The 21986-nt window shown below is 43.8% G+C and overlaps 1 protein-coding gene across 6 annotated transcripts in view; it reads left to right on the top strand.

Moving 5' to 3' along the window:
* Positions 1-14159, top strand: part of RIMS3 (regulating synaptic membrane exocytosis 3) — a 60871-nt gene extending 46712 nt beyond the window's left edge. For all 6 annotated transcript variants that reach the window (XM_024738828.1, XM_024738826.1, XM_024738824.1 and 3 more), the window contains one exon: positions 13118-14159. In XM_024738828.1, the coding sequence (XP_024594596.1) occupies positions 13118-13980 (863 nt within the window). In that variant the 3' untranslated portion in view covers positions 13981-14159. The remainder of the gene's footprint in view (positions 1-13117) is intronic.
* The last annotated feature ends 7827 nt before the right edge of the window (positions 14160-21986 follow it).

Raw genomic sequence — 21986 nt, 5'->3', positions numbered from 1 at the left:
AGGTCCCGTTTTTCAAAAAAAAAAAAAAAAAAAAAAAAAGTACTAGCCCAAAAATAAAAAGATAAATTGGATTTCATAAAAGTTAAAATTTCTCCTCTCTGAAAGATACCATTATGACTCATAATAAGATGACAACTTAATAGGACAAAGTAAAAATGGGCAAAAGACTTAAACAGATGTGTCACAAAAGAAGATATACAATTGCCAATTTGATGGAAATGTAAAATAGTCTAATCACCTTGGAAAACTGTTTGGCAACTTCTTAAAAATGTCTCATACACTTACCCCAAGACCCAGCAACTCCACTTCTAGCTGTTTATCAGGAAAAATGAAGGCCTATGTCCACCCAAAGACAAAAATGCTCATGGCAGCTTTATTCATAATAGCCCCAAATTGGAAACAATACAAATGTCTAATGCATCTGTCAGGGGTCGATCAAAATATAGAAACCACACAGTAATTTGAACAAGGAAATTTTTATTTTACAATGGTGTGTTAGTTTCTGCTTTATAACAAAGTGAATCAGCTATACATATACATATATCCCCATACCTCCTCCCTCTTGCGTCTGCCTCCCTCCCACCCTCCCTATCCACCCTTCTAGGTGGTCACAAAGCACCGAACTGATCTCCCTGTGCTATGTGGCTGCTTCCCACTAGCTATCTATTTTACATTTGGTAGTGTATATATGTCCATGCAACTTTCTCACTTCATCCTAGCTTGCCCTTCCCACTCCCTGTGTCCTCAGGTCCATTCTCTACATCTGCATCTTTATTCCTGTCCTGCCCCTACATTCTTCAAAACCATCTCTTTTTTTAGATTCCTTATATATGTGTTAGCATATGGTATTTGTTTTTCTCTTTCTGACTTACTTCACTCTGTATGACAGTCTCTAGGTCCATCCACCTCACTACAAATAACTCAATTTCATTTCTTTTTATGGCTAATATTCCATTTTATATATGTACCACATCTTCTTTATCCATTCATCTGTCGATGGACACTTAGGTGTGTGAGGTGATATCTCATTGTAGTTTTGATTTGCATTTCTCTAATGATTAGTGATGTTGAGCATCCTTTCACGTGTTTGTTGGCAATCTGTATATCTTCTTTGGAGAAATGTCTGTTTAGGTCTTCTGCCCATTTTTGGATTGGGTTTTTTGGTTTTTTGATATGGAGCTGCATGAGCTGCTTGTAAATTATGGAGATTAATCCTTTGTCCGTTGCTTCATTGGCAAACATTTTCTCCCATTCTGAGGGTTGTCTTTTGGTCTTGTTTACGTTTTCCTTTGCTGTGCAAAAGCTTTTAGGTTTCATTAGGTCCCATTTGTAAATTTTTGTTTTTATTTCCATTTCTCTAGGAGGTGGGTCAAAAAGGATCTTGCTGTGATTTATGTCATAGAGTGTTCTGCCTATGTTTTCCTCTAAGAGTTTGATAGTGTCTGGCCTTACAGTTAGGTCTTTAATCCATTTTGAGCTTATTTTTGTGTATGGTGTTAGGGAGTGTTCTAATTTCATTCTTTTACATGTAGCTGTCCAGTGAACAAGGAAATTTTAATGTTAAAAATTATCAACTCTATCACTGTAGAAGGTTTAAAGAGAAATCTACAGAATATTCTAAAGCTGAGGGAGTGTCCAAGGAAAGAACAGATTGGAAGGGGCCCTCTCCTTCAATCAGGAATTCAAACCTTGTTGAAAAATTTGTAATGCGATGTGAGGTATGCCGGGAGCCCAAGCCAAGCCTGGTCCATAGCCTCCAGGCAATTAGGAAACATCCCTCTGTGGTACTGGCTGGCAGGGAGCACCTTGGGAGGGTCTGAGTCAGGAACCTACTTGCAGGCTGAGTGATGAAGTCCTAGGATGTGTGTGCCCATGTCTGGAGGGTCACTGGAAACAGCCTTCCAGGGAGCTGGTGGTGGAGGCTGGCAGGTTGGTGCATAGGGAAATCAGAGGCCTGCTCACCAGCGGGACGGTGCCCAAGGTGCACAGAGTCCGCCATGGGAAGCTCCAGCGAGGTGGACACGGGGCTAGGCCTGGGGCTGTGAGCTCACAGGCATGTTCTGGACACACAGCTGAGACATAACATTAATGGATGCTCCCATGGACATGCCTCTGGCAGCAGTGCAGGTGGAGGTAGAGAAGCAAACAGAAGCACACTTGATCCAGGAAAAGTTTCTTCTTCCTGCAGTGTCCCTCCACAGCGCCATCTACTGACACAGCTTAATATTGTACTCACTGCAAAGGAGAAACGCAAAAAGGGAGATATCCAACTATCCCAGAGCAGGTATTGACGGGTAGGTTTGGAGTTGACAGGCAACAGATTGATAACTGTTGCAACAGGTGCAATGGAAAAGTAATTTGTGGAAGATTAGTGTAATGGGATACCACTCAGTACTAAATAGAAAGAACTGCTGATATAGGCAACAGCACAGATGTATGGCAAAAATGGCATGTTGAACGAAAGAAACCAGACACGAGTAAATACTGTCATATGAAATTCTAGACCACATGAGACTCGTTTATAGGGAAAAATGTCAATCAGTGTTGCCTGAGGATTTGGGGTGGATGGTATTGACTGCAAAGGATCACAGAGGAATTTGGGGGAGATGATAGAAACATTCTAAATACATCTGGACTGTGGTAGTGGTTACATAGGTGTATGTGTTTATCAAAATGCATCCAACTGTACCCTTAAAATGGATGCTTTTTTTTGATTACCACAGTAAATTTAATGAACATTCATCGTCTCATATAGATACAAAAATAAAAGAAGAAGAAAAAAATATTTTTTCCTTGTGATGAGAACTCAGGATTTGCTCTTGTAACAACTTTTATATGTAACATACACCAGTGTTGATTATATTATGTTGAGGATGCATTTTATTTTATGAAAATTATACCTCAGTAGTGTCTATTTTTAAAATATCATCTATAAATCAGATACCTGTGCTTGTGTAGGATGTAGAATACCATTGCCTTCCAAACCCTGCTACCTTGTAAATTCCAGGATAAAGGCCTTATGAGAAAATCACAGCTTTGATCCAAACACTGGAAACGTCCCTCTTCCTGCAGGAGGTGGATTCTCAGAGCAGAAAAGCCTTAGAGGTCATAGAGGATTATTCTGGATTATTCCTGGGAAACAGACGAGATGGTGGGCCTGGAAGGAAGTTGCCCAGGAAAGTCCAATCATGTTCTCTCTGGGGGTAGGCCCCCGCATTCTTCTCTAGCTCAGCCACCACTGGTCCTGCATCTTTCATGGTTTGGTCATAAGCACAGATGGTATGAGGGAACAACGACAAAGGGAGATGCCCTTCAAGACTGGCCATCCCACCAGGCAGGGATAAGGGATGCAGGAGGAGCAACTTGCCTAAAGAAAACGGAAACTCCCTAAAGATCCTGACAGCCTCTGAAAGCGGGAAGCATCACGGATTGACACATAGCAGTAACAACTGTGAATAGTAATACTGACAATTATGAGAACAGATTGTAAAGAAGTTGCAGAAGTCTGGCATGCAGCTCCTTTATAAATGAGGCCTAATGACGGGTAGTGACCCAGTAGCTAATGTTTGCTGGTGCTGGTGGGCGAGTGGAGAGCCCACAGTCTTGATTTGTATGTGTGTACTTGCCTCAAAACTCCACAGATCTGTAAAATATAGGCTGGTTATAAAAGTCTTCACCTCAGCAAAACCAAAAGAAATCTTCTGAGTTTGAGAATTTCAATTCCTAGGTCTCAGGTATATCAATGGCCCAGAGGGGGTTTACTGAACTTGCCTTATGAATATATGTATACAATGAACTATTTCTCCTCCTAACAAGAACACAATGTGAATAATGGAAGATTGACTAGAGCACCTTTTAACTCAGTGCTCCGAGTGCTGGGCACCCATCCCAGCGAGCTCCCACATGGTATCAAAATTGGGCATGACCCCCATGTTCATTGCAGCACTATTCACAAATATAGCCAAGACATGGAAACAACCTAAATGTCCAGAGACAGATGAATGGATAAAGAAGATGGGGTACATATATACAATGGAATATTACTCAGCCATAAAAAAGAATGAAATAATGCCACTTGTAGCAACACGGATGGACCTAAAGATTATCATACTAAGTGAAGTAAGAAAGACAAATATCATATGATATCACTTATATGTGGAAGTTAAAATATGACACAAATGAACTTATCTACGAAACAGAAACAGACTCACAGACATAGAGAACAGACATGTGGTTGCCAAGGGGGAGGAGAGGTGGGGGAGGGATGGAGTGGGGGTTGGGGGTTAGCAGATGCAAACTAGTATATATAGAATGGATAAATAACAAGGTCCTACTGTGTAGCACAGGGAACTATACTCAGTATCCTGAGATAAACCATAATGGAAAAGAACATAAAAAAGAATGTATATATATGTATAACTGTATCACTTTGCTGTACAGCGGAAACTAACACTACATTGTAAATCAACTATACTTCAATAAAAAAGGAAAGAAAAAAGTGAGCATGTGTAAGGATGGTCGTTTTGGAATTGTCCACCATGGTGGAGAGTTAGAGGTAATCTAGGTAGCTATCTGTCTGGGGAAGTGGATGAGTATAACATGGAGGAGACACTCAGCGGGATGCAGTGCAGAAGTTAGAAGCACAGATGACATACACACACACAGATAGATCTTAAAAATAGAGTGCTGGGTGAAAAGGCAGTAAACAGACTAAAGTCTAGCATATAATACCATGTATGAAAATTAAAAGTACAGCTCACAGGGACTTCCCTGGCAGTCCAGTGGTTAAGACTTCGTCTTCCAATGCAGGGGGTATGGTTTCGATCCCTGGTTGGGGAGCTAAGATCCCACATGCCTCCGGCCAAATACCCAAGACAAAACAGAAGCAATATTGTAACAAATTCAATAAAGACTTTAAAAAATGGTCTGCATCAAAAAAATCTTTAAAAACATGTACAGCTCACAAAATAATACCACATATTTTGCAAGAATATACACACATACACGTCAAAATATTTTGCGAGTATTTTTTTTTTAATAAAGGGAGTAGAAGTGAGAAATGGGCATAAAAGGGAGTATCTAAATGAACAAGAAAGGGACCTTGCCCAGGCCGATGATAAAAGCATGTTATGAACTTATGTGGCCAAATGGACCTCAACTGATTGACATGTTATAGAAGCAAACTGAGAGCTCCAAACCAAGAGTTTTGGACTGTATAAAAGGGCCGGGAGAACAGAATGTCTCAGGAGAATTCCACTCACACCATCCTCAGGCCAAAGCTGCCTCGTGCTACCGAGCTGATCTCCGTACAGGGTTATGGCGACTGGGAACTGTTAGTGCAGGACAGCGTGTGTCTGCGTGTGTATCAGTGTCCATGACATCGGTGTTGAGATGCACATGGGTTAGAATTCAGAGTCCACTTGCAGTTTTCCTTAAGCTTTACTCTCTGTGGAGTCTCTTATACAAAAATAATACGATCTCTATTTACATTTGATGTAAGGAATGGGAATGGACACATGCACAACTCAGGCAGCAAGATAACAAGGACATGGGAGTAGCTGAGAACCCCATCTTGAGAAAGAGACCCTTACCTGAGGGAGGTGCCCCTCCAGGTTGTATGCCAGCTGGTCACCATCCAGTACCCGCCATGTCCACCAGGTCACCAGGATGCTGCATATCACATTCTCAGGAGTTCTGGGATGGGCCAGGTGCCCCACTGGTAGGGACACAAGGCCCCATGATGGAGGGTGGGAATCATCAGGCCTGGTGAGGACTGGTTGGGGCAGATGTCCTAGCAGGAGCAGGGGCAGCTTATCTGGGCCCAAGGCCTGTGCAGGTTGGGGAAGAAGCAAGGTGAGGAGGAGGGGCAGGGGGACAGGCCAGGGTAGAGGTGACCCAGGAAGGGAGGTGGGAAGGGGCAAAACTGGTAGGAGGAGGGAGACAGTCTGGGCATGTGGTAGGAAGAGGACCGGTTTGGTCTGAGTAGCTGGTGACTGAGGCAGGCACAGGGTGAACAGACAGGGAAGTCATAGGGACAAGAGGCAGGACAGGAGGAAGAAAGTGAGCTGAAAGCTGAGCTGGGGCAAGGGGAGAAGTATGATGAAGAGGAGGTTGGACAGCAAAGAGACAGGGCAGCTTCTTCATGGCTCTCCGTTGAGAAGTGATGGCCTCAGTGTTCTGCATTCTTTCTTTGCTTGATGCCATTATGACTCAGATTCCATCAACAGAGAGTCCAAAATTCTCTGACATTTTGACTTGGAAGATACCTTTGAGATCCATGAGTACAGCTTTCTCCATCTTATAAATTAAGAAACAAAGGCCCAGAGGGTTGTCCAAAGTCACCCAACGGTTAATTAGGGGCATAGTTTGGGTAGAATCCAATCCAGAGCTCATAAAAACAATCCCAGGCTGACCAGAGAGTGGGTCAAAGTGCGGGGCTCTCCAGCATGTGGAGGGGGCTCCTCTGCTCATTAGGGCCCACCCTGGATAGAGGCAATGGAGATGCCCACTCTTCATCCTTGAAAGGCACCTTCTATCCCTGTCTAGCCGTCGTCAGAACCTGCAAGAAGCCTCTTATCTTCCCACCATTGAAAAGCCTGCTGCATATGCACAGAAAAGGGACTGAACATGAAGGAAACACTAATGCTGACCGGTTCACCAAGCAATAACTGAGCTCAAACGGCCCTGGGGTATGGGCACTGGGGGAAGAAGGACCTGGAGCAGGGGGATGGGGATGGGTCAAGGAGAATTTAGAGCCTCCCTCTAGTCATTGCATTAGACGCTCCCACACGTTTCTCAATGTCTCATTAAACATTCACCAGACAGGGATGTTACCTCCATTTTAAGGAAGAAGAAACTATGCCCAGAGAGGCAAAGACACTTATCCAGGGCACACAGCCTTGAGTAACAATACCAAGACCAGAATCCTGGCACCTGGTTCTGTGCTCTTTCCATTAAATGATGACACTGGGAAGTGGGATGGGAACACAAGGGGACAAGCCCCCGCACCAGAATGAGAATTTGGTTGAGTTTAGAATTTTAGGTTATTTTCTCTCAGAAATTTGGAGCTATTGCTTCTCTGTAGTTTTAGAATGAGTATTGTAAATTTTCATCTGAACTCTGAAGTCAACGTGATGCATACTCCATCGATAGGGAATCTGTTTTCTTTGTGCTTTTAAGATTTTTTTCTTAATCCTTGATTTCTGAAATTTCATTACAATATCGCTTTTTCAGTTTATTCTGCCAAGTCCTTGGTGAGGTCTTTCCATTTGAGGGTTTCATCAGTTCTGGGAAACCCCTGTGAGAACTGCTTGAGAGGTCTCTCTTCTCCAGTATCTTCTCTTCTTCTGGAACTCTTATTTGATGGATGTTGAAACTTCTGGACCTGTCTCTTAACTTTCCTTTAAAACATTTTCTATCTTTGTGTTTGGGGGATATCTTTTGAAAGAATTCCTCAGCTTAATCTTCCAGCTCACTGATCTCATCTTCACCGGCATCCATGCTGCTATAGGGCCTCTCCCAGTGAATATTTTATTTCAGATTAAGTTTTTGATCTCCAAGCTCTTTAGCTGATTAATGTCTATGATGCTGTAACCTCTTTCATCTCTGAGAACAGTAATTTTTCTAAAGTCCTGTTCTGCGTGCTCTGTTTCCTTGGGCTCTTCTGTCTCTGTGGTCTCTCTCTCTTCTATGATTTTAGATTTCATCAAACGTTTAGGATCCTTGTACACTCATTTTTGTCACTGACATGTCCTGTTAACTAACCTAGTTATGGTTTTCAGGGATCCCTAACAGTTTCTGGTCCACTGGAAGAAACGCTTGTTGGTTACTAGCATTGTAAAAATTTATTAAAATATTTTTTCTTTCTTTCCTATGATTCAGGGCAGAAGAGGGAAGCTATAGAATTATTAAGCCTCCCACCTGGGGCCAGAACTTCTGCTTTATCAGTGTATTCTGTGCTATTACCTTATGTATGTATGTATATGTGTGTGCATACTCCTTTCCCTGAACTCTTAATAGGCTGTATTAATTAGCATTCTCCAGAGAAACAGAACCAATAGGAGATATAGATAGATATAGATTATATAAATTTATGTTAATTATATTATAATAACATATTAGTGATATTATTATAGTATATGTATAGTCAATGTATTATTTATTTAGATAACATTTATAACATGTTTAATTACAATAATATATTAATGTGATACTTACTATATAGGAATTTATTATAAGGGGTTGGTTCATACAATTATGGAGGCTGGCAAACCCAAAAACTTCAGTGTGGGCCCACAGTCTGGAGAACCAGGCGAGCTGATGCTCTAGTTTGAGTCTGGAGGCCATTTGCTGGAGAATTCTCTCTTGCCTGGAGGAGGCCAGTCTTCTGTTCCATTCAGACCTTCAACTGATAAGTCGAGGCCCACTCACACTATGGAGGGCAATCTGCTTTAACAAAAGTCCACCTATTTAAATGCTAACCCCACCCCAAAACACGCTCACAGAATAATGTTCTTGTTGATTGTTAGGACCTTTATATATAATCCAGTTATTAATCCTTTGTTGGTTTTAGATGTTGCACCTATCTCTTTACAGTCTGTCATTTGCCTTTTAGTTTATGGAATCTTCTGTAAAGACATTTTCACTTTTGTGTAGTTAGGCTTGCCTAAGTCTTCATGATTTCTGTTTACCTCAGGAAAACCTGACAACCACTAGGTTACAACGAAAACATTCTCCTCTGGTTCCCCTAAAATGTTTACATTTAGCTCTTTAAGGCAGTAGGAGTAGAGGTTAGGAACCTGGATGCCGAAAGAGACTGCTTGGGTTGGAATCATGGCTCCCATTATGAGTATGCTGAAATAAAATCAATTTCATATGAATTTTGCCTATTTAGTCTAAAAAAATTTTTTTTTTTTTTTTTTTTTTTTGCAGTACGCAGGCCTCTCACTGTAGTGGCCTCTCCCGTTGCGCAGCACGTGCTCCGGACGCGCAGGCTCAGCAGCCATGGCTCACGCGCCCAGCAGCTCCGCGGCATGTGGGATCTTCCCGGACCGGGGCACGAACCCGTGTCCCCTGCATCGGCAGGCGGACTCTCAACAACTGCGCCACCAGGAAAGCCCAACAAATATCTTTTCAGCACGTATTTGATGCCAGACACTGTTTATATAATACAGCAGTAAACAAAACAAAACCCCTTACCATTATGGAACTGACACTCTAGTGGATAACAAGCTAACATTTACTGAGCCCTCACTATGTCACTCACTTTACTAAATCATTTAATCCTCATAACAACCTTATAAGGTAGGTACTATACTATTATTCCCATTTTTCCGATGAGGAAGAGGAGGCATGGAGAGGTTAAGTGACACCTCCCCACCCCCACCCCAAGGCCACACAACCAGTAAGTGGCAGGGTCAGGGTTTGAACTTGGGCGTCCCATCTCCAGAGCATGCGCTTCAAGCCCTCACTACACTATGCTCTCTTCTTCCGTTGTCCAGAGGCGACATCTGCGAGGGTTAGGCTCTAGTTTCATACGGCCAAATAGTTTTCCAAAAAGACAGTGCCAGTTTAGGGTTCCATCAATCCTTCACTCATGCTACCAAGTTTTATTTAGCAACTCCTATGCTGGCATTCATGAGGGACAAGACAGACACGATCTGTTGTCACAAAGTGATTACCATATAATGGGGACACAAATAAGCAAAAGGTCCTTAGGAAACATGTGCCCAGTGCTGACAGAGGAGACACTGTCAAGCACTAGGAGCGTACCTGTGTCAGACTTGGTGGTTCAGGAAAGAGAGAGCAAACTTCTCAGGTAACCTTCTAAGAAGAATGGCATCGCGCGGGTCACGTGGCTGGGGAGGAGCCTGTGCGGGAGTAGGGGTTGGGAAGAAGAATTAGCTGAGCCAGTGGGGTGGGGTTACTACGGCAGCAATGTCGGTGAAGGGAAAGAATAACGAACACCTGGTGGCGAGAGAGAGCAATGGAGGTTTAATTGAGTTTACAAGCTCCTTACAAGCGGAGTTTTAGGGAGTTTCTGCAAGAGATTGAACTGAGCAGCAGTCCCTTCTAGAAAGGCTTGGTAAGCCACCTGAAAGAGAATGGACTTCATTCTATGAAAGGTGGGGAGGCTCCGAAGGCTATTAAGAAAGGGAAAGACGTTTTTTTTTAAAAATTTATTTATTTATTTATTTTTGGCTGTGTTGGGTCTTTGTTGCTGTGCGCGGGCTCTCTAATTGCGGCGAGCGGGGGCTGCTCTTCGTTGCGGAGTGCGGGCTTCTCGTTGCAGTGGCTTCTCTTGTTGCGGAGCACAGGCTCTAGGCATGCGGGCTTCAGTAGTTGTGGCGCACGGGCTCAGTTACTCCGCAGCATGTGGGATCCTCCCGGACTAGGGCTCGAACCGGTGTCCCCTGCCTTGGCTTCTTAAGCACTCACCACCAGGGAAGGCAGAGAAAGACATATTTAGAATCACGTTTTAGGGACTTCCCTGGCGGTCCAGTGGTTAAGAATCTGCCTTCCAATGCAGGGGATGTGGGTTCGATCCCTGGTCAGGGAACTAAGATCCCACATGCCACAGGGCAACTAAGCCCACGCGCCGCAACTAGAGAGAAGCCTGCATGCTGCAACGGAAGATCCCTCATGCCACAACAAAGATCCTGTGTGCCTCAACTAAGATCCGATGCAGACAAAATAAAAAAAAAAAAAAAGGGGGGGGGCTTCCCTGATGGCGCAGGGGTTGAGAGTCCCCCTGCCGATGCAGGGGACACGGGTTCGTGTCCCGGTCCGGGAAGATCCCACATGCCACGGAGCGGCTGGGCCCGTGAGCCATGGCCGCTGAGCCTGCGCGTCCAGAGCCTGTGTTCCGCAACGGGAGAGGCCACAATAGTGAGAGGCCCGCGTACTGCCAAAAACAAAAACAAAAACAAAAAAAACCAGAATCATGTTTTAGAAACACTACTCTGACTCCAGTGTGTGCAGTATAGCGACCAAGGAAGCAAATTCAGTGAAGAAGCTATTGCACTGAATCAGGAGAGAAAAGTAGAGTGGCCTCAACTGGGCCAGGGATAGTGGGAGCAATTTGAGATGAATTAAGGAGGCAGAATGGGCAGAACTTGCTGGCTCATTGGAGCGAGATATGGGGAGAAGGAAGCTTGACACTCAAGTTTCTGGTTTAGGAAGCAGGGTGGATGGGGAATACTGGAAGAGCAGGTCTGTTTGGGGGGAGAAGGCATGAGAAGGCGATGGGTCCTGGTTTTGACCTATTAGGAATTGTGCGCATTGCAGGACATCAGTTGGCATTTGGGTGGTCTGCCAGAAGCTCAGGAGAGAGATCTGAACTATGGTTGCCCTTCTGAGAGGATTCTGCAGAAATGTAATCTTCAAACGGTGTGTAGAGTGAGAAGGGACAGCACCTGGGACCAAGGAACAACAGTTATGGCCCAAGACACACTGAGGTGCCCACAAAGGAGACTGGAAATGGCAGTTCGAGAGGCAGGAGGAAACCCAGGAACAGGGGGCATCATGGAACCCACGGGAAGAGAACATTTTAAGATGAAGGGAGCAATCAGGAGGGGAAAAGAGGACTTTCTGCATTTAACCAGAAGATGGCGAGAGCAATTTTAATTCAGAGTCAAAGTGGCTGGTCAGGGACTAGGAATAGCTCCTCAGAGTACCTGCCTTTCTAAAGACGCTGAAGCAAGCTGCCTTCCCTCGAACCCACCCTACACTGGAGAATTAAGGAAAATGGGTTCAGTGGAGGAAATAATCCGTGAAGCTATCCACACTCAGGGGTATGCTTTAGGAGATTTGGGGAAAAACCCATAACTGAATCAAGGTGATTGGCTTTCCAGGGTGGTTGTAACCCAATCCCATCAAAGAACTCCCTAAAGGTGGCAATAAATAGAGCTGTGTAGAGGGAGTGTGTCCTTCCTTCCAGGGAGAGGCAGCCTGGGGCCTGAGTGAGCCCTTGCTCGTCAGGGAGCACCCTTCCTTGTAAGCCTTGCTCAGCACAGCTTTCTGCCTGCTCTGGTGAGTCTCAGCCTGGTAGAAGGGGCTTCCTTCCTGGCTTCCTTTTGTAAAATTATGCTCACTCTTTGCTCTCTATGCCTTAGGCATGAGGGCACCCAGAGAGGTTATCTTAAGAAATACAGCCTCTCGGCTCCTTCTGGTTTACATGGATTTGGATTTGAACTGGAAGTTTTCCCCACTTAGGTCAGAGAGAATATGGCAGAGCAGAGGTTGTTGAAGCCACAGTGGTGGTGGTTGATCCACGGTGGGCTTTAGGAGCTGTGAGGCAGGATTGCTCTGCCTGCAAGTCAGTTGCAGACGCCTGTGCTCTGGACCTCAAAATACAGGCCTGGGGAAAGAAAAGAAGGAGAAGAAACAAAATATAAGCCTGGAACCCGCTAACCTCTGTGGCCTCGATGTCTCTGCCAACAGCTGGTGTCAGGGTCTCTCCCTGTGCTCAGGCCAGGTTGGCAGGGAGGACGTGCCCCCAAGCCAAGGCCCTCCGTGCCTCTTATTTTGTGTGGAGGCAGGAGGGCAAAGCAGGATATCTGAATTCTGGGTGGTGGGACCTGGGCGGGGCGCAGGGCACGGTGTCCACCTCCACTCCATTTTTTCACAACAAACAAACCAATCAAATAAGACCTTTCATTCCTTCAAAAAAATAAAATAAAATTATTAAATGCCTACAGCACTGAAAGCCACAAACTCTACCCTCATGGTCCTTACAGTCTAGTGGGGAAGAGATACGATAATATAATAAACATATACAATATAAATTATCTAGGATATTTCACGTTGACTGGTGCTCTGGAGAAAACTAAAGCAGGGGAGAGGGACAGGGAGAAACAGGGTGGTAGGGAAGGCGCTTAGGAGATGCCTGTGTCTTAGAAAACTCTTCACATCAGTAGATAGGAGCTCCTGTAAGTTTCATTGCTGAAGTACTTCGTTTTCAGGATGCGCCACACTTGTTTATCAAACTCCCCACTTTTATGATGGCTTCCCATCTTCCCTTATTCCGAATCATTTGACAGTTGTTGTATAGCATTCGTTAGATTCTAACAAGGATAACATTTCTGAAGTCAGCATGTGTTTTATATTTCCTTGCCAGGTTCCTGGACTCCAGCAGCTGGTTCTGGTGTCCTGCTTCCCTCTTCATCCCTAGCTGGCCCACCCTCTACACCCTCAGCTCAGGTGCACATGGCCTCTAGAGGCAGCAGACCCAAGCCCCAGAGCATTCCACTCAGCTTGGAGGGAATCCAACAGAACCAGCGGATGTGGTTGGTGAAGCTTCCTAAATACCTGTCACAGCAGTGGTCTGAAGCTTCTGGAAGCGGTGAAGTAGGGAAGCTGCAGATTGCCAAAAATCGAGGAAAGTCTGAAATCTCATTTATTTTGAATAAGGAACTTACAGACATTCGGGGTACAGATGGACAACCTGCCCCGGTCATTGCTCCCAGGGAGCATCAGCTTGTCTTGCAGGGGGTCAGAGGGCAGGTCCTCACAGTGCTGACTGAGCGTGCACCGGATCAGCTCTCCCTGGAAGGAACGGTGGTACATCGGGGGGAATGCAGACCTGCTCTGAGCGAAAACTACATGAGGCTGAAGAGAAAGCAAATAGAGGAGTCTTCCAAACCTGCCAGAACCGTACAGAAACTGGAGAAGGTAGTCACGACCAATTATAAACCTGTTGCCAATCATCAGTACAACACTGAATATGAGAAGAAAAAGAAAGAAAATGGAAAGAGAGTGAAGGCTGATAAAGACCAAGTTTTAGCCTTGCTATTTGCTGCCTTTGAGAAACACCAGTATTATAACATAAAGGACTTGGTTGGCATCACTATGCAACCTGTGGCGTACCTGAAGGAAATCTTGAATGAAATCGGTGTTCAGAACGTAAAAGGGCCCCACAAAAACACATGGGAGCTAAAAGCAGAGTACCGGTATTATCCGGCAGCAGCTAAGAGTGAGTGAGACAGCCCTTTGTCAAGAAGCGTCCATATGAGCGTGACAATCTTCCGACGCTAAAAGTGATGTGAGGCTGTGCTATTATTGCTAAGAGATGGGGCGGTTAAATATCTTTTTAAGTATTCACATTTAGATTGTAAAACAGGGAAATAAAAAAAGATGTAAACGGAGAAAATGTTGTCTGAGGACTGCCCGTCTTTGCTGCATCCCCAAAGAGCTCAGCTCCTCTCAGTCTAAAGAGAAGTGTCCTCAGAAACTGGACAGGGGTGGGACCGGGGATGGGCCTGGAGTGGAGGGCAGGGTTGGCTGGGGTAGGCGTGGAGGCCAGCAAATTCTACATTCTAAAATTACCGAAGAACACAGTTGTTTTTGAAATGTTTAAAACGTATGGTCCTTTCATATGCAGAAACATCAATGAAAAACTATTTAGAGTAACAGAGTGAGATAATTAAAACAGGCAGTTGCAGGTAGGGGAGGATGGACTCCAACTGATGGAGTGGAAACAGGCTGCATTAGAGATCCTTTCCTTACTTCAAGGGAGCTGTGAGTTGTATCTTAAATTTGGATCCCTGATCGTTGCCTGAAACATCTTTTCAAGAGATTCCACTCTGGCAGCAAGCACTGAAATGAAAATTGACAAGGGTAATGGCAACAAAGACAATAATAATGGCTAACATTTATGCACTTGGTGTAAGCTAGGTGCTGTGCTCAGGACTTGATGTCATTTATTAATTTTTTTCTTTCAGCAGCTCCACGAGGGAGATGTGGAGTCTCCTGCTCTCCCACCCCATCCTTCAAAGGCTGCTGAGGGACGTGGGGTTGAGGAAGGGTTTTTTAATTTTTATTTATTTTGGCTGCGCCGGGTCTTAGTTAGACGTGGAAGTCTGGAGGCCAGAGGAGGTCTGTTTCACTGCGTTGTTCAGGGTGTTCTGCTGCACGGGGACCGGTCTCATTCTTGGAATGTGCCGTGACAAGGGCTACAAATGTTTCCTCTGGGCCAGGAGCTAGAGAGGGAGTTGGCGTGCTGTTATCCAGGGTCCAACGGGGCTGTCTGGAGGGGTGGAGAGAACTTGGTCGACGTAGGCTGAGAAGTGGCATCTGATGCCAGGGCTGCGGAAGGAATCATAAGCAGAAACGTAGAGCAGAGGTGCCTTCCTCTGCGTCAGGCTTACTGAAGGAGAGACGTGTCCGTGATGGGAAACCTCCCGATAACCAGCTCAGCACCTGTGAGAGCACTGGCCTTCTTCATCTACCAGAGCCAACCAGAGCTGGCTTACACCAGAGGCCTTGAAATCAGATCTCAGGAGTACCAGTTCACATACTACTTTCCTTTCTCCTCCATCCTTACACGTTGGCGGGCCCCAAACAGTGGTTAATGAATAGGGGAGGAGACAGCAGGAAGTGAGGAGGGAGCAGAGTGATGAAGCTGTTCCCACGTGGGGAAGGTGAGAGGGCTCAACACCGAGCCATGTCTGGGCGTTCTTATCACTGTATCAAGACTGTTTGGGACCTAAAGTGACTGTAGGGCTATTTATTTCCTAGAGAAGAAAAGGGCGGGTTTGCCAGAGTCTCTTCCAGGGAAGGAGGTTACTCCATAAATGAATATTAAAGAGATGGTAAGAGGCAAAAAAAAAATTAGTTTGATTAAGTCTTGAATATCGTTTATTCAACTGATGGGGGGAGTAACTCTAGTCAGGGGAGTAAGGTGAAGGCAGCCAATGTTGTGTGACTTTATTCCAAAAACAATCAGCTGCTGAGGACAGGCCCAGAATCAGAGTTGGGGTTATCAAGGGTTGGAGGTTTTCTAGGTTAGTATGATGGGTGGAGAGAGGGGAGAGAGTTGAAGCTGTTTACAAAGATTTATAATGACGGAAAGGTGGAAAGTGGAGACAGGAGGGGACAGACAGATAGTGGAAAGTAAACAGCATCAAGTCCTGGGAGACCCCAGTGGGGTTGAAGAATTACTGGAGTGTTGGTACCAGAGAACCTGAACAGGAAAGACGGGAGGTGGTGGTCAGTGATGTTAAGTAACTTCTGTGAAGTCGTAAAGCCACCAAGAGGGGAAATGGTGGCCTTCCATCAGTTAGACCGGTAGTCCCCAACTCCTGCTCATTGTTTCTGTTCTATTAGAGAGCCTTCCATGAAATCTGAGTTCCAGTTACTCATAGAAGATGAATAAAGGGAATCATGCTCAATGTGATCTCATCGATGTCCTCCAAAGTAACAATGCTTGGGCCTTCCCTGGTGGCACAGTGGTTGAGAGTCCACCTACCGATGCAGGGGACACGGGTTCGTGCCCCAGTCCGGGAAGATCCCACATGCCGCAGAGCGCCTGGGCCCGTGAACCATGGCCGCTGAGCCTGCGCGTCCGGAGCCTGTGCTCCGCAACGAGAGAGGCCACAACAGTGAGAGGCCCGCGTACGGCAGAAAAAAAAAAGTAACAATTCTTATTGAAGTTCCAGAATGCTCTGAGTGACGCATGTAGTGCTGGCCAACCTGGGCTAGCTCCCAGAGAGGACACGCTTTTTCAGTCCAACACAGAGGAGCACATGGAGGAGGAATGAGCAGACCAGCCTTTCCCATCAGATCGCGTGGCACAGGACTTGCACTCAATGCATTCTCCTTAAATGAGTGAATGGCTTTCAATGCACGAACATTTACTAAATCTATCCGTCCAATTAGACTGCTACGGACAATTCATGGTTGAATTTAAGTCAATTTGAATAGGTAAGTGAAGCTCTGGAAATGTTATAAGCGAGTGAGGAAAGTGGCTTCAAGGACTTTATGGCTATAGAAGGTTAACAGTATTTGGAATGAAATGAGCAGCAAGATCATACAAAGTCATTTTGAGGACTGCAATTCATTTAACCAGAACAATACGACTAAGTTAAGCAAAGCGTGGCTCTGTATCCCAGATGTGGAGAGGCGCTAACAATTATATTCAGAACTGGTAGAGAAGCAATTATACTCCAATAAAGATGTTAAAAAAAAAAGAAAGAACAGGTAGTGAGGGAGATTGAGAGACAGGGAGAGAGTGCCAGCTACCTGCTTTGTCCTAAATTCCACTTATACCATTAAAAAAAGAACTTATTTTATATATAAAATAGATAAACAACAAGGACCTACTGTGTAGTGCAGGGTAGTAACCTAAAATGGAAAAGAATCTGAAAATGAATATACATATTATATAATCATACAAGTATTATATATATAATCAGTTTGCTGTACATCTGAAACTAAGGAAACATTGTAAATTAACTATACTTCAATTTAAGAAAAGAACTTATTCAATGCTTATTGATTTTTGTCTCCACTGAGAGTCTTTTAAATAAGTCATAGTCATACTTCTCTTTATTGAGGTATAATTGACATATGTCATTATATTAATTTTAGGTATACAACATAATGATTCAATATTTGTGTATTCTGTAATATGATTATCACGATAAGTCTAGTTAACATCTGTCACCATACGTAGTTACAAAAATAGTTTTTTCTTGTGATGAGAACTTTTAAGATTTACTGTCTTAGAAACTTTCAAATGCGCAATCGAGTATCATTAACTGTAGTTACCATGCTGTACGTTGTATCTCCGTGCCTTATCCACTTTATGACTGGAAGCTGTGCCTTTTGATTCCCTTCACCCATTTCGCGCCCTACCCCTCTGGCAATTACCCATCTGTTCTCTATGGTGTGAACCTGTTGTTGTTTTTTAAAAAATATCCCACACATAAGTGAGACCATAACGTATCTTTCTCTGTCTGACTTATTTCAATTAGCAAAATGCCCTCAAGGTCCATCCATATTGTCACAAACAACAAGATTTCCTTCTCTTATGGCTGAATAATATTCCCTTGTGTGTGTGTGTGCACGTGTGGGCATGCATGCATCACATTTTCTTTATCCATTTATCTATGGATGGACATTTAGGTTGTTTCCATATCTTGGCTATTGTAAATAATGCTGCAATAAACATGGGGGTGCAGACATCTTTTTGCATTAGTGTTTTCCTTTTCCTCAGATAAATACCTAAAAGTGGAATTGCTGGATCATATGATAGTTCTATTTTTAATTTTTTGAGGAAACTCCATACTGTTTTCCACTGTGGCTGTACCAGTTAAGCCATGGTTGTCCTTGATGTCTGAGTGAAAGAACTTGCAATCAGAATTCTGGGTGGGGAAGGGACTACACACAAGAAGCCCATCAAGGATTACCAAGAACTACACTCTTTAGAGATTATTTAGCAGCAGGATATCCCTGGCCTAAGAGATGTTACTCCTTTCCAATTCTGAAGCTCAGCATGAAGGCAAAGGGCAGATGAGAAATAGATCAAAAGTAGAGATGACAATCGTAGTCACTTGAGGGTAACATTTCCAAGATTTGGGGAATAGGGACAATGGGAGACGAGAAAAGTAACTCCCTAAGTGAAACCTGATAGCCATTCCAGGACTTAGGCATTAATTTAACAAAGCTTAACACAAACCAAAACTTTAACGAAAATTACTATTTCCTATTTAAGAGGAAATTTTAAGTTGGGAGAAAGGCTTGATAAAGAAGTTGATTTAGCTGCTTATGGGTGAATTTGCCAAGGATGCTCTGGTGTTCCAGATAGCCCAGGTTAGCTGGAGGAATCAGAGGAGGTAAGCGGAATGGTTTGTCTTTATCCTCCATAATGTACCCATGTGGACTGATCATATTAGTTGCTTAATAGTAGATTATTAAAATAAAGGCTTAAGCTGCAAGGCTATATTGTACAGCACATGGAATATAGCCAATATTTTATAATAACTTTAAATAGAGTATAATCTATAAAAATATCGAATCACTATTTTGTACACCTGAAACTAACATAATACTGTAAATCAACTACACTTCAATTAAAAAAAAAAATAAAGCTAAATAACTCTCCTAAAGGGACTTCCCTGGTGGTCCTGTGGTAAAGAATCCACCTTCCAATGCAGGGAACGTGGGTTCCATCCCTGGTTGGGGAACTAAGATCCCACATGCCCGGGGCAACTAAGCCCATGCACCACAACTACTGAGCTCACGCGCCTCAACTAGAGAGCCCGTGTGCCGCGAACTACAGAGCCCACGCTCTCTGGAGCCTGCACGCCACAACTAGAAAGAAGCCCGCACACCACAACAAAGAGCCCCCTCGCTGCAACGAAAGATCCCACATGCCACAAGGAAGATCCCGTGTGTCACAACCAAGATCCGACATAGCCAAAAAACAAAACAAAACAAAAAAACCCCAAAACTCTCCTAAAAATAAATTTAAAAAAATAAAATAAAGGCTTATTTGTTAGGGTGCAGTGAACCCTCCAAAACATTGATTCCCCTCTATCTCTGCCCCCAAATTTCTCACCTTTAGTCCCAGGTGAGTGTGCTGGCAAAGCACTTGGTGAGGAGGCTTCTCCTGACCATGGCTTGTCCCCTGAAGGGACTTCATCCTTAGCTGTTTGTTGATTTCAGGGAAGCCAAGGTGTTAAATGTCTTAAAATTTCATCAAAATAGGATGGACAGGGACTTCCCTGGTGGTGCAGTGGTTAAGAATCTGCCTGCCAATGCCGGGGACATGGGTTTGAGCCCTGGTCTGGGAAGATCCCACATGCCACAGAACGACTAAGCCCGTGTTTCACAACTACTGAGCCTGTGCTCTAGAGCCCAAGAGCCACAACTACTGAGTCTTCATGCCACAATTACTGAAGCCCACGCACCTAGAGCCCATGCTCCGCAACAAGAGAAGCCACCACAGTGAGAAGCCCGTGCACTGCAACGAAGAGTAGCCCCAGCTCTCTACAACTAGAGAAAGCCTGCACATAGCAATGAAGACCCAATGCAGCCAAAAATAAATAAATAAAATATATAAATTAAAAATAAAAACAGGATGGACAGCACAGTAGCCCTGCCCTGACAACTGCTCAATCTTTTTTTTATCTCTTTGCCCTTCCTCGGCCTGCTTTCAGAAGTAGATACCTGCTCCTTATTTAATGCTATGGAATGTCTCTGAAAAAGTATCAGAGCCCCACCTTAAGGTTTCTGTAGAGAACCTGGGAGTGGGTGCTTGGAGCTTATTGGTTCACTCACTTGTATGTACCATGTCAAAAAAGGGGGCTTATTTATTATAGGACTAACAGCTTCTTACTTATACAGCAAAGTGTTCCAGTACCAGAAACATTTTTCAGTGAGGAATTGCTGATAAGTGCAAAATTATTTTTATACTCTTAAAACAGTACTTGAGGAACAAATTCATTGGCCCTAAGGGTGATCAGAGATTGCTTTGACAACTCGAATTATGAAGCCCTCTTCCTGTGTGGTTCCTTTACTTCCCTTGATCATGACCCCAGTAAACTCTGTCAGCATCAGTACTTTAACAGGATGTTCCAGACCCCATCTCAGTTGCCACGACCAAGATTCTGAATCAGCCATCCTCTAGGAAGCCCATATTCCGTTTAGAAAAGGAGTATAAAGCAGCAGTTCCAAAACCTGGAACTTAGATGCTCAGTTAAGCCGTCTCACAGAAATGCTGAATCTCAGCCTCCTGGGGTGGACCCCAAGATAACTATACTTTTACTAAGCTGCAGTTGGTTCTGATGCCCAGGCACATTTGGGAACCACCGATACAGAATCAGATTAGGCTATAAATTGCATATTTATGCCACTCCATATGACTAATTACAGTAAATAGGCTGATGCCAGAGACAGCACAAATTATTTCAGTGACAGACTGACTTTATGCTGATGCGTCTAATTTAATCATCATTGCGCTAAAGATAATTTAACCGTCATCCTACTTGACTATAGGAATTTCTCAATCTGTTTATTTTTTTATATATAATAGACTCATACCAGATTCCCCTTATCAAGTTGTATGTTCCCACAGCAAACCATGTTTAACGCTGTTTGAGGCTTTAGAAATGACATCATTTAAAAGCCGAGTTGTGGCTGCTTGTCCCCATAAGTTTTCATTTACGGTCATCACCCATCTCATCATGGGTGATGTCAGAGAACCCTTTGTTAATATTTCCTTGGGCAGCCAACGTGCATTTCCAAGTCTCCTGAATTTTACCTCCTACTTTGATCAATTTATTGGTAGAAATTTCTGTATGCAGTAGGTTTAGCACACTAGTAATATGCCACCTAAGATTTTAACTTTATGCAAACATCCCATAGAGCAGTAATTGGTATACGTAATAATCACCTATAAGGGAAGGAGGAGCCTTTACATATGCAAATCCTTGGTCCCCACACCTGTAGACTGATTAAGAAGATGTGGGTGAGGCCCAGGAATCTGCATTTTAACAAGTGCCCCCCCCCCCCGCAAGATAATTATGTACACTGAAGTTTTTGTGCACTAAATACTAAGGTATTATTTACACTGTAGTACTCACCTTGAGTAATTCTGATATAGGTGATCTGCAAACCACACTGTGAGAAAAAAGGATACTCACATAAGAAATGGGAAAGTGGAAAGTTTCACCTACCTCAAGACAAGATTTTAGACAATGCATAGGACATCATCACCCAGGAAAAGCAGCATTGTGGACCTACTTCCATGATTACTTACATTCTTGGCAGAATCTTGTACCACTGGACAAGTCATGGTATGAACCCAACTCTTCGTGAGGTTTTTTTCAGTCTCATTATGGGTCCAGGATGTTCCACAGATATAATTCTTTTCAACATTTTTTTTATTGCTTCTTCATAAACAGAACCTTAAGGTGATTGCTTGTATATCTTGTAACATTAAAACACTTGACAGATAATACTTTCACTTAAGTTTCACTTAGGCTATTGGTATGGTTTATTTCTTATGTGTAACGTCATTATGAGTTTTAAAGTTCTAGGTGAACTTTCTTACCCCCACGATTGTCATATTTGTAATAGGTGTCTCTGCTGCATGTCTGTAACTTACAGTTTTGACCGTCCTTATTATCACATCGATTATAGAGGATTTCTCTTCCACGTAGATTCTACTAAAGGTGAATATTTCCTTTCTGACTGAAGTCCAT

The sequence above is a fragment of the Neophocaena asiaeorientalis genome, unplaced genomic scaffold, assembly GCF_003031525.2.
Source record: "Neophocaena asiaeorientalis asiaeorientalis breed wild unplaced genomic scaffold, Neophocaena_asiaeorientalis_V1.1 scaffold106, whole genome shotgun sequence".
NCBI classification, from domain to species: Eukaryota; Metazoa; Chordata; class Mammalia; order Artiodactyla; family Phocoenidae; genus Neophocaena; species Neophocaena asiaeorientalis.
The sequence above is the reverse complement of the archived record's forward strand: the minus strand, read 5'-3'. Positions and strand labels throughout refer to the sequence as shown.